Source organism: Blastomyces gilchristii (assembly GCF_000003855.2).
Source record: "Blastomyces gilchristii SLH14081 genomic scaffold supercont1.4, whole genome shotgun sequence".
NCBI classification, from domain to species: domain Eukaryota; kingdom Fungi; phylum Ascomycota; class Eurotiomycetes; order Onygenales; family Ajellomycetaceae; genus Blastomyces; species Blastomyces gilchristii.
In genome coordinates, this window is record NW_003101679.1 from 1,083,604 (window position 1) to 1,101,360 (window position 17,757).

At 41.1% G+C, this 17,757-nt stretch overlaps 3 protein-coding genes across 3 annotated transcripts; 1 reads left to right on the forward strand and 2 right to left on the reverse strand.

The window, feature by feature from the left end:
• Window positions 1–11: 11 nt before the first annotated feature.
• On the reverse strand, window positions 12–4,037 carry BDBG_02768 (uncharacterized protein; the record flags this gene model as incomplete). The annotated part of the gene is made up of 4 exons (XM_031720944.1): window positions 12–1,637; window positions 1,702–2,273; window positions 2,658–3,747; window positions 3,984–4,037. 2 exons carry the CDS (start codon window positions 4,035–4,037, stop codon window positions 3,406–3,408), a joined length of 396 nt encoding a protein of 131 aa, XP_031577294.1. The 3' UTR covers window positions 12–1,637; window positions 1,702–2,273; window positions 2,658–3,405.
• A 680-nt stretch (window positions 4,038–4,717) lies between these two features.
• On the reverse strand, window positions 4,718–8,309 carry BDBG_02769 (phospholipase D; the record flags this gene model as incomplete). The annotated part of the gene is made up of 5 exons (XM_002626546.2): window positions 4,718–5,401; window positions 5,459–7,293; window positions 7,384–7,527; window positions 7,586–7,988; window positions 8,085–8,309. 5 exons carry the CDS (start codon window positions 8,307–8,309, stop codon window positions 4,718–4,720), a joined length of 3,291 nt encoding a protein of 1,096 aa, XP_002626592.1.
• A 1,665-nt stretch (window positions 8,310–9,974) lies between these two features.
• On the forward strand, window positions 9,975–10,577 carry BDBG_02770 (uncharacterized protein; the record flags this gene model as incomplete). The annotated part of the gene is made up of 2 exons (XM_031720945.1): window positions 9,975–10,392; window positions 10,504–10,577. 2 exons carry the CDS (start codon window positions 9,975–9,977, stop codon window positions 10,575–10,577), a joined length of 492 nt encoding a protein of 163 aa, XP_031577295.1.
• Between the last annotated feature and the right edge of the window lie 7,180 nt (window positions 10,578–17,757).

The following is a 17,757-nucleotide window of genomic DNA, read 5'->3' on the forward strand; positions in this document are numbered from 1 at the left end:
TTACTGTCATTCTCCTCTCTGCGTCTTTGTATTGCGTTTATGACCCCCAAAATACCCTTGGACTATACAATGAGCAAGGGAACAAAGAAATGTGAAAAGGAAGGAAGAAAGCAAGAGAAAAAAGATAATGAAGCTTCCCCGCCCAATTTAATGTAATATTGCATCTACTAACTCAATTAATTCCACTCATTGCTTACTAAAAATACAAAAATTCAATGAGTAAAGGAGTTAAACAACACCCGCCAGTGGGGTAGGTAGTAGATGGTTGTTTATGTATCACATGTACATGTCATTTGAAGTCATTTGTGCACAGCACAGCACAGCACAGTACATAAAACATGGAGCCTTGAATTCCACACTGGCCCATCCACATACCCAGCTTATCCCCTATGTAAGAAGGCAAAATAATAACAACAATCCGAAGATAATAGGGGGACAAAAGAAAAAGAGCGTCGTGATATGGCACAATGGGCGTAAGAAACTTGGCGAGGAACATCATGTCATAAAAACTGGGATTGGGTATGGGTAAACAACAATGCGAAACGAGAATGTTGAAGAGAAACGGGGAGACAATCATCGATAAGTGTACTTGCATTTATGAGCGAGGACGGCCGGGTTGGATAGGAGAGAGAGGCGAAAAAAATCACGTCTCATTTCTTTTTCTCTTCTCTTTTAAACATTCCCCCCCTCCCCTCTCCCCCCCCCCAAACAACAACAACTCATACATGCATTACCATGATGCCACCCTATTCCTCTTTCCTTTCTGGTCCCTCTCCTCATGTTTCCGAATGTTCAGCCAGACTGCATAACCAAAGCCGAGGAGCGTGGGCCTTGGGAAAAGTAACAGTGATTCGGGACAAACAAGGAATGCAAGTAGGCCCAGGAAGCAGTACATATCCAATGTAAGTACGAATACAACATTCCCGTCGGGGTTGACAAAAAAATTGAAGGAGAATAACAATAACAACAGAAAAGGATGGGTGGTGGTTACGATCACTTTCGCATCACGAATATGAAAAGGAAAATAACAAGAGAAGGAAAATGGGGGGGAACAACATTTCACAGAGCCTGTAAGCCAAGATCAGACAGGATAGAGGAAACATGCTCGCGTAAACAACCCCGCAAGGGTCGCAAAGGGGGATACAAAGGGCTTTGCGTTTCTCAAAGGGGTCGTCGAAGATCGTTCGGAAGTAGAGTTGCGTCGGTGGTAGTCTTTTCTGAGTTTTAGAATGTGATAGCCGGCGGGTTACGTTGGACTCGATAGTTTCTGCGTATCTTTAATCTGAAGGTGAGGTAACGAGAAAGAGTTCCAGTCGGAAGGAAATAGCGAATAACCTCCTTGGTAGTTCTCATTCCCCTAGCCGCCTTTCAATTCTGAGTGTGAACTTGGATTCTTCATCGATAACTTCGCACAGGCAATCCCAACCATGCAAGTAACAGGCATAACTCAAAAAGAACAGCTGAAGGAACCCTGCATCCATGGCGCGAGGAAAAAGAATTGGTCGTTTTCTATATCAATGTAACTGAGGCCGAAGCACTCTGCAAAATGTTTCCCCCGTGGCAGATGCCACATATTGTGATATAGAATATCTACATCACAATGCACTGGCCGCCGCTGTTGCGGACGAAGACTGGGCCTAGAAGGGTAGGTTCGGTTAGGTAATGTTATGGAAGCAGGGTAGACATGGAAGCAATTCTTACCGGTCTCTGGGACCTTTGGGGAGGAGATGTTGGCAGTATTGGGAGACATTTTGTTTGAAGGTAGTTTGTTTGGAAGTGCGAGGGACGGATAATCCTCTTGCGAAATTTGGTAGTTGAAATATTGGGACGCTGTTTGGAACTCTGGTAACTGATGTTTGAAGAAAGAGAAACAGAAGGCAGAGGAAAAAGAGAAATAAGGCAGGTTTATATATTCATTCCGGAGCTTGTAGATTGAAGATAGGGCAACAGTGAAGGCAGCGATTGCAAGGGGGATACCCAGTACAATTCGGGGATCTGTTCAAAGGAAAGTAGAATACTGAAACTGTAAATACTCCGGTGGATTGGTTATATTGTTTGTTGTAATGCCTTCAGTCACTTGCACGTGGCTTTAGTCATGGCATTATGCGTCGTAGGAGAATAGCTACCACGACAGCACGCAACTAGACGCCTTGAACCCCGACACTATGCAATAATTTGATACATTCCCCAGAGTGGAAAGCCGCCAGTGGAGTGGGAATGACGGGGGACCCATGGGGGGAATTAGACTGTATGCCCAAGAAGTTGTGGTGTTCCTGCGTAAGTTCTTAGTATTGTTCGTCTTAGTATTGTTCTTTATCAAAGCGGAAAAAGAGAGTGGAGACTGAAAGGGGGGTAGGAATGAACTTTAAAGAAACTGAAAGTGAATCTATGGAGCAGGAAGAAGTATAAGCGATAAAGAATGTATCATATTGAAAAGTTGTAGACTGTTTGCGGAATTTAGCGGTGCGTCGAGGCCAGCTTCAAAGGCGTTCGACACAGGGGCTTGACATGCTCGCCCAAGAAAGCTCATAAACATGCGCAGAGAAAACTGAAAGTTGTGATTTCCCCACTGGAACTACATTAATGACAAAGCTCTAGCCAGGCAATTTTGAAAAAGTAAACAGAATATGGTGAAACGTGGCATGTACTCTACCCACTGGATCCTGGCTTTACTGGAGATGCTTTTGCCGGTAGATAACAGGTCATATACAGACCAGTTTATTTAGAAGGTATTGCACCCAAACCGAAGATTGCATCCTCATGTAATCACACGGTCGACGCTTTCGCAGAGTACGGCGTGTGCGGGTTGGCTTCGGGTTAGAAATGCAGGATGCTCGCGGTTTCATAGCCTTTTCAAAGCGCAGAGAGCCGACGTCCATATAACGTGCCAGCCAGATGCTGAAACATGTCGATCGAAGCGAAAAGCAGAGCTAAGCCCATCACGACCACATGCGCCACCTCGCATGGGCTGTTAGCTCCTCTCACTCACCTTAACACGAGGGTTCTGTGACAGCCCGTTATCCATCTGGTCCGGGCGCAAAACCGTGGATCATACCATGTGATACATGCACAGACGACGGATGCAGCATAGAACTTAACAGCAAAAAAAATCAAGGAAAAAGAGAAAACAGGCATAGGGAGAAAACCTCCCCATCAAAAAACACCCCCCGTGGCCGCAACAAACCAGGAGCTGTTTATGCAGGAATCCCAGCTGGGGCCTTCCAGACATATTCCCGTATGTAGGAAGTGGCAGCGCCGCAGATCAAGACACATTGATTGCATGTCGTGCGGGCCCAGTAGCTTCCAGCATTTGGTATCATGCCTTCTTCAGGTTTCTACATCCGGGGGAGTGAAGGGTGGTCAACCGTATACACGATGCTTGGTCCCGGGCATCTCAACCCAGTCTTATCCAACTCCTCGATTTGTATTTCCCAATCCCTCCCATAAACCGCTGAGTCTCTCCACAAACACTATCCCGGCTCTTAGGGTCCACTGAGCACGGATCGTAATGCTAGGTGATGCGGGGGGAATAACATTTTCATTGTTCATCGCTCTCGATAAATTCCGGTTGTTGGTCGGCCCCAACATCTGCGCAAATCTCCACCTGCTCCAAGAAACGGGTATCGATTGCCTGTCTGCTAGATTCCCACGTTCGAAGAGGCGTTTGTTGTGCTTGGAATGTTTAATGTTTAACTGTGTCGTTGAAATTGAATTTCCCGGCCTTTGGTTCATTTGCAAGCGACTAATCTAGAAATGTCTTAGTCAGAGCCCCACGCTAAACTAAATGCAACCACAGCCGCCAAGTTTCAGCCAACCAGCAAATCACAGAGCTCGTTTTAGAGTAACATACACAAGCTTAGTATTGTTCTTTTACTGAACAATATAAACCTACTACTTAATACATTTAGTATCATTTTTGACCCAACATTCCCTTAAATTGTACGTACGTTCGGAATGGGACCTCGGGCTCCACTTTGACATACCCCGGTGAATCTGGACTTTCCCCAGTTACAGGCCACACAAGGTACATATGACATTATTGAAAGCGGTTAGGCTAGCTAAGCTATCCATAGGATGCCAATCTTGATGAACCCGGCATTTTTGCATGTGGTTAAATAACACTGGATCTACGTTTGTGGGGAGATCTCTGCGGAGGAATATGGGAACTGGATAGGGTGTGAGAGCCTTATAATATGTACTGTACTCTGTATGTAGATGGGCATGGATAGCTCTGAAGGCCCCATCTGGCCTTAGCTTGCTTCAGCTAAATGTGGAGGCAAAGGCTATGTAGCACTGCTTCGGGTTGCTCTAGAGAAGACGAGGTAATTCTTTCAATTTGCATTTCCTATCATCAATAACTTAGAAGTAGTAGGATAAGACCAAGGTGAAAAGTTTGACTATCGTAGCAAAATTTTGGAAAAAAGGACATCGTACATCAGGCGGCTCTGACATCCGGGCGAATTAGCCCGTATCTAAACCAGCGATAATGGGAAAGCCCGTACGTTGTGACCCGAAAACTTGGCCAACGCTGACGCGCGCCGGGCTGGTGGAAGGTGCTATCAGTAGTAGTCGTGTTAGAGGATAGGGATTTGAGCAGATATTTCATGAATACATCACATCAAAAATGGAGAGCCAATTAAAACGAACTTGCAGAAAAAAAAAAAGAAAAAAACCCCTAGCCAATCACACATCAACTTGAAACGAAGGGGGAAGGACTTCAAGTGTAGAGCGTCGCCGTGAGGCTATTGAATGCGATCCCTTCCTTCGCGATGTCTTCTTCAATCAAGAACATCAGGGGCATCTCCACGAGCGTTCCCTTGACCTTACTCAATTCTTCTTTGACCTCTTGTACCCCTCCTGGGAAATTTTCGCGAATGACATGGCCCATCAAGTATGGTTTGACTTCACGTATCTCCCCTTCCTTTTTCTTTTTCTCCTCAGCAACGGGACTACGGAAGTAGTACTCGAAGAACTCCTTGTAATCATTCCAGTTTCGAACTGTATCATCGGGAACGGCATGGAAGACTTTACGGTAGACCTCGGTATTCTGTTTTGCGCGAGAATTCCAAAAACTTTGGAATGTGTCTGACAGAGGGTCGGTAACGATTTGATTTTCCGCCGAGTTCATATCGTAAACATTGGGCACGCCCACAGGCTCAGAATTGGCGGTAGGCCGCTGGTAATCTTGGACCGGAATCAAGCCCAAGTGTTTTCGGCAGAGTTGCCGTCGGAGGGTAGTTGCAAATTTGCTCACGAGGTATGGTTTCCCGTCCATTGATGACTCCACCGGTGTGGGGTCCTGGATGATGACGGCAATCTCCGAATCATGATCCCCCAGCTGGGAACGGTCATTGAGATTGGCGCTTCCGCAGATGACCGTTCTGTCGTCGGCAATCAAGACCTGCACACAATCATTAGAATATCATAGATCACAGATTGAGAAAATATAGGAACAAACCTTTGAATGAACATAGAGTTCCTCGCTGACAAATGCGTCGATTTCAGAAACATCGCCGGGATGTTCCCACGGAACCTTTCGTATATCCTCGCCACCAAGCATATAACATTCGCTCACGCTATTCCAACGGCCAGATCCAGTCGGGTGGGAAACTTGTTGTGCAGCCTTTTGGTATGGTTGGTACGCCGCAGTGGTGTCGAACGCACTGGTCGTACTTGCAGTAACTTTGTCATCATGCTGCTTTTGGGCGTCCTGGTAGTCAACACCACTCTTCTGCTCAGCCTTCCTCATTTCTGCACTTGTGTTGATTCTGTCATAATTGCGTAAGTTATAGAAGCGGATATAGTCCATCGGATTGTATCCTTCTTTGGAAATCAGCTCCATGATACTATGGCCCCCACGGTTGATAGAAGTGTACTGGAATTCCATAATTGCGCGAATGCCGAGGGCGACATCATCACGGAGCTCTCCCGCAAAGCAAGGCACGGCTGGGATCACAACAATCATCTTGTACTTCTGCCCTGCTCTCGCGGCGCGAAGAATGCGCTCCACAATCGCGGCACCAACCTTGTTTTCGATAGGTTTCTGGGCATCACCGGTCGCTGTGATGAAGAACTGGTTTTCGATATATACGAAATGCTCGCTGTCGCGAATAATAGCCGCATATGCATCCATAATTGAGTGCTCTGTTGGGGTTCCATGGCTCCATTTGGCGGAGGAGCGAATAATTTGACAAGACATATTCGCCGTTGGCCTCCCTGTCTTACCAGGTGTGCCTGAGAAATATCGATCCTGATATTGGTGCACTTGTCCAGCAAGTTGACCTCGAAGGACGCTGCCAAAATTGCCAAGGTCATGTTTCAAACCACGAAGTTCTGAGGTCAGACTGCGATCCTGCCCGGGTTGTTGATGAGAACCCGGTTGGAACTGTTGCTGATAACCATGCTCATAGTATGGTTCAGGTCCACGAGTCTGCGAATGTTGCCCAGCCTGATTTGGCGGCGGTGGGAAATACGGCGCCTGGGAATACGGCGTCTGGGACTGCGATTGCTGTGTTGAAGCGCCCCACCCAGGCTGTCCTGGCTGATTGCTACTGCCATGGTGCGCTTGAGTCGGAGGAGGCCCAGTTGGGGGAAGAGGGTGGTACTGCTGGTTGTGTGCTGGAGGAGGCGGCTGGTGTCCATGATGCTGTTGCTGTGATTGTCCGTGCGATCCCGTAATGCTAGCAGCTGATAGCGGTTTTTCATAGAGTACCAACCTCGAGTATCTGCTATCTTGACGAACGTTATACTTTTCGTCATATATGAAGTTCCATCGCTCAACGAAGTGCCTTCGAAGGTCTTCAACGGCAGGTCCATGCAAACTAACTGAAATATCAGCCCATCCCATACGAGAGTTGCTCTTGCGATCAAGCTTGTTGTTCTGCCAATGTAGCACATCGTCGAAATCCAACACACGAGCATTGTTATAGTCCTGGCCAGGGAAAACGGTCTCTCTGATATCGTTAGGATGAACATCAGAAAGAGAATGTTGATTCGTATCCCAGCGTCCGTAACATAAATCAAGGCCACCCAAGAAGGCAGTCTTTCCGTCAATGAGGCAAAGCTTTTCGTGGTGAGCCCAGTAAAGGACAACATCGCCACTCATTCCGTATAAACCTTTCAGGGCATCAGCGGAAAGCTTAGAAACGCCAGCCGCATTGAGGGTTAAGTTTTTGAAAGAATCTACAACGGAAGAATGGATAGTCTGCCGATCAGGAAGATGATCTGGGTGCCGGAACACAGCAATGTTTGGATGAAGGTTCTGAAGGTGATGCTTGGTATGAGAGGACGACACTATCACGCGGTAATCAATAACGTATCACTCACATTTTGATAGGTATTACGGGGAAATGTTGACCCGTGGGTTGCAGTTTAAATACATACAAGTCATTGCTTGGGTCACTTCTTTATACACAATTACGTTGACACGAACCCCGCGTTGAGCAGCAGCGTGGACCATTCGATCGAGTCGGTACTGCTCGTTTTTGGAAGGTGGGCGCCTCAAATACAGTTCCGGGGATAACCACCCTAAATGAAAAATAATTAGTTGTCAAAAAAGCAACCGTTGTTTGAAGGGGTCACTTACAGTCAAGGATCCAAATAGACTCCTTTGCATTTTCCAAGGCCCTGGACACCGCATACATATAATCACAGCCATCAATATACCACTTGGCATCACAGTGATCTCTAGGGGGTGCAAAACTTCCAAATCGATTTTGTGAGCTTGTTGGTGGCGGGCCATACTGGGCGTACGCTTGAGGGTCAAGGGTAGAACCAATTTTCTGTGCTACACCGGAGCCAATTCCTTGAATCTTGCCAAGTAGCCCCGATACCATATCGGGTTTGGATGTGGATGGCTTATTTTCATGATAAGGGGGGTTCTGGCCATGGGGAGGTTCATTATATGGCTGTTGGCCAGGGGCAGCAGCATATGGTTGTGGAGGCTGTGGTGGGTATGGTTGTCCATAACCATGGGAGCCGGATTGTCCCTGAAACCTTGTTAGCGGAATATAAAAAACCCCCATCGCCAATATACCAGTATGTGAAAAGTAGGGATTCCACTGTATTCTCTCCGAGTCTCTCACCTGTTGGACGTTATGAGTATCATAATGGGACTGTTGGTATGGTTGTTGAGAACCTGGTCCACCGGCGTAAGTCTTGACCTTGTCACGGAACTTGTTGAGGGTGCCTCCTAGGAGGCTCCTCTCCCCCCCCCCTCCTCCCCCCCCCCTGCCATCGCCAGAACCTCTTTCAGACTCTCCTTGTCCGCCATAATACCCGTAGGCCAAAGGGTCTTCTTTTCCGGACATTGAGGGCGAGTTTCGGCTGACTGCGAATTAGTGCGGGGAATGGGGCTCAAACAGGATGCTCGGTTTCGCGGCTTGAAATACCCTTTTATTCGGGGGTTAACATTAGCAATAGCAAACTGAGTGAATGTCTATCGCATATCTACACCGCTTCGAACCCAACCCAGGAAACGAGCAGGAGAGTGCTGTCTTTATATGAAGGATGTTGTTCCCCTCCCCGGGTCCTGGGGTTGGTCCTGGAACACGCGAAGTGGGGGAATTGATCTCGTTGTGGCTTGCTCAGCCACAGCTATCGTGGCGTCAGTGTCCACTCAGGCAAACCCAGGATCGTGGTTCGCTTCTTCCTGGTTCTCGGCCTCACGAGGCTAGAGTCTCACACCTTGTCATAAAAACCCATCAGCGGACCAGTCACAACAGCTCTTCTCTTAGAGCCTGCTGCATAAGTTTGCTGCATAACCTCTAGTTATGTTACACAGTCGAACAAGATGACACCGAGGAACCCAGCTGTGATGTTCAGCTGCACTGGGATTCGGGCCACATCGGGCTGAAGCGTGGGCTGGCGCTAGAGACGTGCCTCACTACAGAGGGCTGTGGGCTTCTTAGCAGCGAAGGGAGAAAGTAGAGAGCGATCTTGGCCCCTCATACTGATGCATGTTCATTCCTTAGGCAGCAACCGCAAACGTTGGGGATTTTTCGGCCACTGCAGAAATACCATGGAAATACCACCGAATCCGTGATCGGGATCTGTCAAATAATTGTTTAGAACAATTTTGAAGCCTCCACTGTATCGCGTCGAGGTCAATAAGTGCGAAAGTCACCAGGAGCCCAGCAAAAAAGTGGCTGGTCAGGGTCTGACCATCTCTGCATTATTTGACGGGAAAAATTGGCGACGGATTGCTCTGTGTGGGGGAAACTGAAACCACGTTGATGCGAAGCTTCCCCCTGGTCCGTGATAGTTATACTTGGCAGATCAGCATATCCTGGCGCTTGCTCCCGACGACATCAATCCCCATACACATCTTGGGGCGAGAACTACGCTGTAGAAATGCGCCCGCAGCTAAACACCTCGAAATCCACTCCATGGAGCCGAACAATGAATGCGCAGTTTCATCGAGAACTTCTCCTCTCGCAAGCTCTCCATACTTACCAAACGCCAAAAATGACACTCAATCAGCCTTGACGGCCGCAAAACCAATGATCAATCACCCTTTCCCTTTTGTCCCTTCCGCCTGAGATCCGCAACCAAATCTACTACGCTCTCTTTAGCTGCGACTTATCCTACACCTCTTCCATGTCAGGGAAACTCTATACCTACTCCGCTGCCGCCAGCAAACCCCCCACCTGGACGATGCATGTTGCGCCCACAGCTCCCGAGTCGACCTCTGCATCCAGGCGCTAAGCAACACCTTCTCCGAACCCCTTCAGCGCGATAGCAGGAATAAAATAATTACCAATACGCCGCGCTCAATCCTTGCCCACTTACCGACCGCCATCCTATACACCAACAAACAGCTATACAATGAGGCAGCTGCAGTGCTCTACGGCGAACTAACCTTCGAAGCTTCAGAGCTAAAGACATGTCTCCTCTTTGCGTGCATGGTATCCACCCGTAATTTGGCGCTCGTCAAGCGGCTGCGGAGCACCTGAGTTGGCTTGTCGTGCTTGACAATGGCGCCGGTACGCCGTGGTGTAGCTGGTTACGCTTCGTACGAACAATATACGTTGTGGGATGAGCCGTGGGGCGAGTTTTGGGAGATTGTTAGGAGTAAGATGGATGGCTTGGTGGAGCTGGGGTTTTGTATGAATTACGAGGGGCAGTATTTGGATCGGTGGACCGGGGCCAAGTGGTTGAAGCCGCTACTGACGGTTAGGGGGTTGAGGCGGTTGGAGGTGTGGGTTCAGGATAGGATCGGGGGAGAGGATGGGAGGGGCGGAGAGGATGAGGTTGGCGCGAAGAGGGAGGGAGAGACTTTGGTGGAATTTCTGGGGGAGATTATGTGTCAGGGAAAGAGGGGGGAGGTAGTTGATGGGGTTGATGGTGGCTTTAACAGTGCGGCTGCTGTTGATGGGGACGTTGCTGCTACCAGTGAGACAAAATAAATTAGGAATGGTTGTAGTGATGTATTCTTATGAATACGTCGACACGAGGGAGATATTACGAAGTGTAGCTGATGCGCTATTTTCAATTTGCCGCCAGGGTGGGACACCGGGAACACATCGCATGACGACAGCTTGTCCCCACTTGATATTCTTGATATTGGCCGCAAATGATTCTACAGGTAGCGATATGGACGCTCGTGTATTACATATTTTGTCAGGTCACGTGATCTGGCTTACTAATCCTTCCACCATATAACTTTCCACAAAGCTAGCAACCTTTCAATCACATAAGTTTTACACCTTCCACAGGTTATGAGACCTGTTTTGCACAAAATCACTGCCAATTCAGGATTCCTTGTTAATATACTTATTATTTAAACTACTGCTTCATTTGATATGCTCATCAGGAGTTAAAATCATCTTATTCTATCAGTATTGATACATTTGAGATCTTGATAATTAATAATACTCCTGCTCACTTAAAAAAGAGACTTGCAGAAAACATATCACATTTGCAAAAAAAAAGCAAGAAAAGAGAATAATATTGATAAGAATTTAATAAATGAATATTAAGATAGCAGATTCAATATAATCTTACTTATATATATATTCATAATCTCATGTTCTTTTCACTGAATCAGTTGCAGTTGATGATGATAATTCTTTATACTTATACTCTGTCAGTGAACATTCTTCTGAAGCTTTTGAAAGCTTTATTAATAAATGCTCTAAAACACTCTTTCAATTTGAAGCTGGTTTGAATACAGCTTCTGATATAGTCAGGCCGGCTCTCTAATCTACTTAATAGCTTGATACTGATTCTCTTGATAAGAATAATAAATACTCAGATATCTACTATTTAGATAAGATAATATCAGATTAACAGATAAAGTATCTTAAGATAATACTTGAGATGAATAAGAAGAAGTAAAGAGTTCTAGAACTCAAACTACAACTGAAAAAACTCTATTAATAGAGATTTTCATTCTCTACAGATTAATTATAAGATGTTAATAATTATTCTATTATTATATTAACAGTCTGTATAATTATATAAAATTCTAATCTCAGTGAAAGATTGAAATTCAATCTTTATAAATCAGATAGCTGTGTTGATAAGACAATCTCTTAATTTAAGAAAGATATTAAGAATACTGTGAGATTAAACAGTCTAACTGATATATTCAATTACATTATATAAAGCATCTTTATGAAATTGAAACTGATTGATACACAGTGTTGATATATGATAGAGAAATAACAGACTCAGAACTCTCTATAAAGAGATGATAAATAAGTATTATTCTAAGACATCAGAAACTGATGACTCTATATATTTATCTTGAACTTCTTAAGTGCAGATGTCAGATCATGTTTCTTCAAGTATGATGAAAATCAGATCACTTATACTCTATGAAATGCAATTAAACAGAAATACTCTGTTTTTAAAACACAGTTACACTGTAAGACAGTTCTGAAATTCATGTCTTTTAATAACACACAGATTATCAATTTACACATATTCTTCAATAAGTTTCAGTTTATCATTATAAAATTAAAGATGTTGAATACTTCTCTCTTAGATATATAAATATTTAATATCTTCTACTCAGTTCTACTCAACAATTGAAGAAATTATGTTCAGAAGAAGATAAAGAAGATACAGAATTTCAAATTCACAGCTATAATATTGAATGTTAATCTTCTCATGAAGAAAATCTGTTTATAGCTTGATTCTTCAAAAGATAAAAAGAATCTATAGAATATAGATTCTGCAGTTAACTCAGCTATAACAGCTATAACAGTTATAATAACTATCAGTAACAATATATTAAATTCAGCTCATGAAGACTGTACTGAATGTAATTATAACAGTTCATAAGAGAGCTTCTGAAATTATCAGAGATTAGAAAATTCATCTATATATTCTGATTGTGAGAGATCTTACTTTAACATCTGTTAATTAATTAATTCAGACAGTACTCTGAATAATTAAAGAATAAACAATACTGCAAGAATAAAGAAATTCAAGAAAAAGAAGAAAAAGAATAATAGTGAGAATAGAACTCAATTATTTATTACAGATAAATCAGAGACCTATCAGATAATAAATCTCACAGAGATTATCAATATATCAGTCTGTTTTATAAAATCTCACAAGAATTTTCTCACTATATGAGATAGTGACACTGAATGTCACATAGTGAGTAATAGATTATGATTTTCAGAACTTATAGCAATCAATGATTCAACAGTTTAAGTAATTAATAAGACTATTATAAAGGTTCAGAGTGTCAGCACTGTATTCATCTTAGTAAGTGAAAGATTGATAGAATTCAATTATGTATACTATATATCAAAACTATCTGCAAATTTAATCTTCACTGAGCTTATAAAATGTCAGAGTTATATTCACTGTGATATATAAGTTAATACTGAGAACTACTTTGAGTTTCTGTTATCTATTAACAGTGATATCTTCTACACTAATCTGTCTTATAATAATATTTACATTCTATCTGACAGTTCACTGACATTTTATGAGATAATGAATAATTCAATATATAAAGTAGTGACATATGTGACTGTTCTGAAATTAAAGATAATCTCAACAGATTATAATCTGAGTACTGAGTCTTTGAGATCTTTCAGCTGTAAGAAGGTTGAACAGTTAATCAATTCTAAGAATTCAGATACTGATTTCTTTATTATCTTATCTTCATTTTAATTATCTACAGTTCTTTCAAAACAGCTTCTGATAGATAAGTAGCATCATTGACTTAGTTATATCAGTGAAAATAGTATATTAAAAATGATCAGAAACTCATGATTTAATATTATCATTATTAGTCTGAAGAAATTATCATTCTGTGTCACATGTGTTAAGATTAAATAGAAACACACTTTTTACAAGAATTTCACATCACATCATATCATCTGCAAGGTCTTGAAGATTTAAGTGAATATATTCAGTGATGATGAGACTCTTGAAACTGAAAATGATATATCATCTTACACTGACAAGAAGCTTGCAATGATGATAACAGATAATGTCATCTATATAAAATGAATATTTCTATTGAAATGCAAAGATGAAATGTTGAGATATCTACAGATCTTTAATCAATTTATTAAGAATCTGCTGAGATGTGACATTGCAATCATTCACTCAGATTATGAAGAATTGAACTTAAATATAGTCACAGTATATATGCTCAGTGAAGATATAAAATAAGAGCTGACTTTCTCTCATACTTCACAGTAAGATGAAGTATCTGAATAATTAATCAGTTTAATTATTAAGAAGTTCTGATTACTATTAATAGACTCTTCAGCTCTGAAAAAGATATGAGATAAGACAGTTATTACAGTTATAGAGCTGTTTAATCTTATATTAATCTTAACAATATTGTATAAAGACTCTGAAAATATAAAGCTGATTACACTGTATAAGACCTGGCTTGAAGCTCTATCTTCTGCATGCAGCATTTGCTAATGAAGTTATAAAGCATTCTTGAAGATTGTTCTCAAGCTTATCAATAAGATGACTTTTCATTTCAAAGAGTTGATTTTTATAAGTTATAATGATTTTATCAATTATAGATTGATAAATCTCTTCAACAGGTATTTATATATATTAAAAGATATCATCTTTCAGAAGAATCTTCATCTTGTCAATTCATCAATACTAATAACACACAATCTGAAGATTCTACTCAATGCAGTCTGTAAAGTAACTGTGATAATTTCTTCAGTGATATCAGGTCTACTCACTGCAGTCTGTTAAGAGATTGCAGTAATTTCTGATTCATTAATAGATGATCTATTCATTGATAAGAAAATCTGATCTGAGTGTTTATTATTTCTTATACTTACTAATAATTAATGAATTGACTATAATATCTCTGTGAGAATATCTATCTTTTTAATACAGAATACACTGAACTTCTCAGAATTTACAGTTGAATTGAATGATTCTCTGACATCTATAAGAAATATTACTACAGTGAGAAAAGCTTCAGTGAGAGATAGTCTTGAAGATCTACTTACTAATTCTGAGATTACTGTACTTCTGATTCTGAAAAATCTCATATATATCAAAGCTTTTATGAAATGAAAGTATTATTATAAGATCTGCATTAAAGAGATTAACTATTTGAAATAGATAGAGATCTGATAACTGATTAAGAGAATATTATAAATAAGTATTCTCTGTGATCAATGAATATTTAATAAAAAGTTTAATAATATAAGTGATATTATCTGCTATAAGATCTGCTGAGTTGTCTGCAGAAATCTTTAATAAAAGAGAGTTAATTACTTAAGAATCTTTACATCTATTATCTCTGCATTCATCTCATAAGCTCTTATAATAATCTCAGTATTCTGAGAATAATATGTTCTGCAGATTGATATAATGATCACTTTTTTAAACACTCAACTGTCTGCTGATGAATAAATATATATGAATTAACTCACAGAATTCTGTAAAGACTGTGATAATCTTATATATGAGTTGATACAGAGACTCTACAGTCTTAAGTAAGTAATACTCTTATGATATAAAAAGCTGTAAAAGATGCTATTATACTCAGACTTCTGTGTCAGTCTCTATGATACTGAACTATTTATTCATAATAAAAGACAGATCTATATAATTATCTATGTAAATAATGTCTATCTCTATAGTCTGAAAATTGAAGATTTGAACTGAGTCAAAGCTGAAATCATTACTAATTATAAGATTAAGAATATAGAGAATTTCAACTGCTATCTAGAAATAAAGATTGATAGAGATTTAACTTTATTAATATTGTTTTAATCTCTTTTTATAAGAAATCTTCTGAAGAAGTTCTTAATAAATAACTGTTATTCTACATTCACTTCTATGAAGAAGAATATTGATTTTATAAATAATAATGAGAAACTGATTGCATACATAGCAGAATTTATTCTATAGTTCTATCAATTCAGTATCAGATCTCTGCAATATCTGGTATTTAATATACATTCTGATATAAGCTTCATTACAGAATTTCTTGAACAATTCAGCTCTTAGTCTATATCAAAGAACTGAGTCATATACAAGTGTACACTCTGATATTTACAGAGTTCAATTAATGAGAGTATAATCTATCACAGATATGCTGAAATTGAATCTGTAGTATATACAGATACTGATTAAGCTGATAGAGATTCAGAATCTTATTCAATCACTGATTATATTATCTATATAACAGATAATTCTGTTGCATAACAGAGCTGCTGATAAACAGAGATTTTCAAGTCATCAACAGAGACTGAATATATTACATTCTTCAAGACTGTATATAAGCTAGTCTGTCTCTGAGAGCTTCTAGAAGACACTGAATTCATCTCATTCTGTCTCAACAATCTGAATGTTAATAATTATCTTATTTTCATCATAGCTAATAATCTGACTTATACAATTCATACTGATAATAAGTTTATTATAGAGCTATTCTCTTCTGAAGTAATTTCACACTGCTTGAAGTATATAGAGATCTGTTTTCACATTCTTCAGAATCTTGTCTGTAAGAATAAGATATCTATCTGATATATTTCATCTACTGAGAACACAGCAGATGAGCTTACTAAATCACTTGAAATGTTGAAATATACATGTTGAAAAGAGAATATAAAGAAGATAGAGAGATAGAGGGATAAAAAATGATGTATATTATGACTGGTTTTTCATTACTTCACATTTTCCAGTCATTTTTTGTACCTGTACTTGATTTGAAGGCGAATTTTGTATATAGCATTGTGTATAGTTACTCTGGTGAGTGGGGGTGTCAGGTCACATGATCTGGCTTACTAATCCTTCCACCATATAACTTTCCACAAAGCTAGCAACCTTTCAATCACACAAGTTTTACACCTTCCACATATTTCCTTTCGACTAACTATACGGGCAAGTACTACCAGTTGTTTCAACGAATGCAACGCCATATCCTTCCTGATTCCCGAACGTGCAGCTTACACCGCTTCATGGATATGGAATTCCGCGCTTCTTTAATGCCGTCATTTCACGCCAAGCCCAACGTTGAACTTAACTGCCGGTGCAGTTCCGCGCAAACCATTGCTATGCTACAGGTTGATAAAGGGATTGTTTTAGCGACGTGCTCACCATGGCTTCCCGCTCCACGGATGCGGCTGGACACACAAAGGCCCCTGACCCTCCTGGATCATAACTTTGGAGTCGACATTGAAGGGTGTGCTCAGCCGACTTCAACAGCACGCGCGTGCCAATGCAGGCACCGTTTGTTAGTGCCCGACGTTGCTAATGGCGGGACACTATCCTAGGATCAGTGCACTGCTACTAAGTATAGGAGCTGAACGTTGGCCTCCAGCCGGTGGCGGCGTGCTTACTTTAGCATCCATGTTTTCTTGATGTGATAAGGTTCCCCTTACCCCTGTTTGTTTCCCAGATGCAGGGGCTTGTCAAAGGAGCGAGTTGATATTCCCTCGCCAACTCCGTATACGGAGTAGAGTAGTTAGTAAGGCGGATATTGCTATACAGTCTTGCAAAGGAAACTCCGGTCGGTTTAACTGTCTATTCACCCCTAGTTGACAAGCACCAAGTAGATTTTACTAACCTTTAACAGTCCGTATTATTGCGACCTTCTCGGCGTATTTTAATCAGCGTCTGGAACACCCTTGGGATCGATTTTGTCAGGAATAACCCCTGCAAGTTGTGGCGATTAGCGTCCACGCACTCATGCAAAAGAAGTCCATGGAGAGTATATGAATGAAAGGTCACATAGGGCTGAAAGCCATGGATATATTCTTTTGCAAATTGTGAAATAGTATTCAAGATTTCGGTTGCCCGAGCATAGTCAGCTTGTGAGGTGACATGACTTCCTGGTTACCCTTTGACATATCCACACACATATATATATAATTATTCTGAGCTGGAATCCTATTGATATTAGAACTTATTTCACAGGTAAGTTCCGAATGTCCTTCAATAGAAGTAAATTATCTATTTACATCTACAACCCGCCAAAAAAAAAAAAAAAAAAAAAAAAAAAAAAAAAAAAAAAAAAAAAAAAAAAAAAAAAAAAAAAAAATTTAAAAGAATAATTATAGTTAACTTAATCACGATAATGGTTAGGATACTCAACTGAAAGCCGAAAAATATCAGCGATGAATAGTTATGTCTCTGGTTCGCCAGTCCGTTTCGGGCTAACCTTAGTAAGGTTAAAACAAAACGGAATCCATGTCCATAACTAATTGCTTACGCAGCGTAAAATTTTCCGAGAGCTTTAAAATGAATGTAATCTTTCTCTCCGCAACATACAATAAATCCTCGGGTTGACGCCTAAAT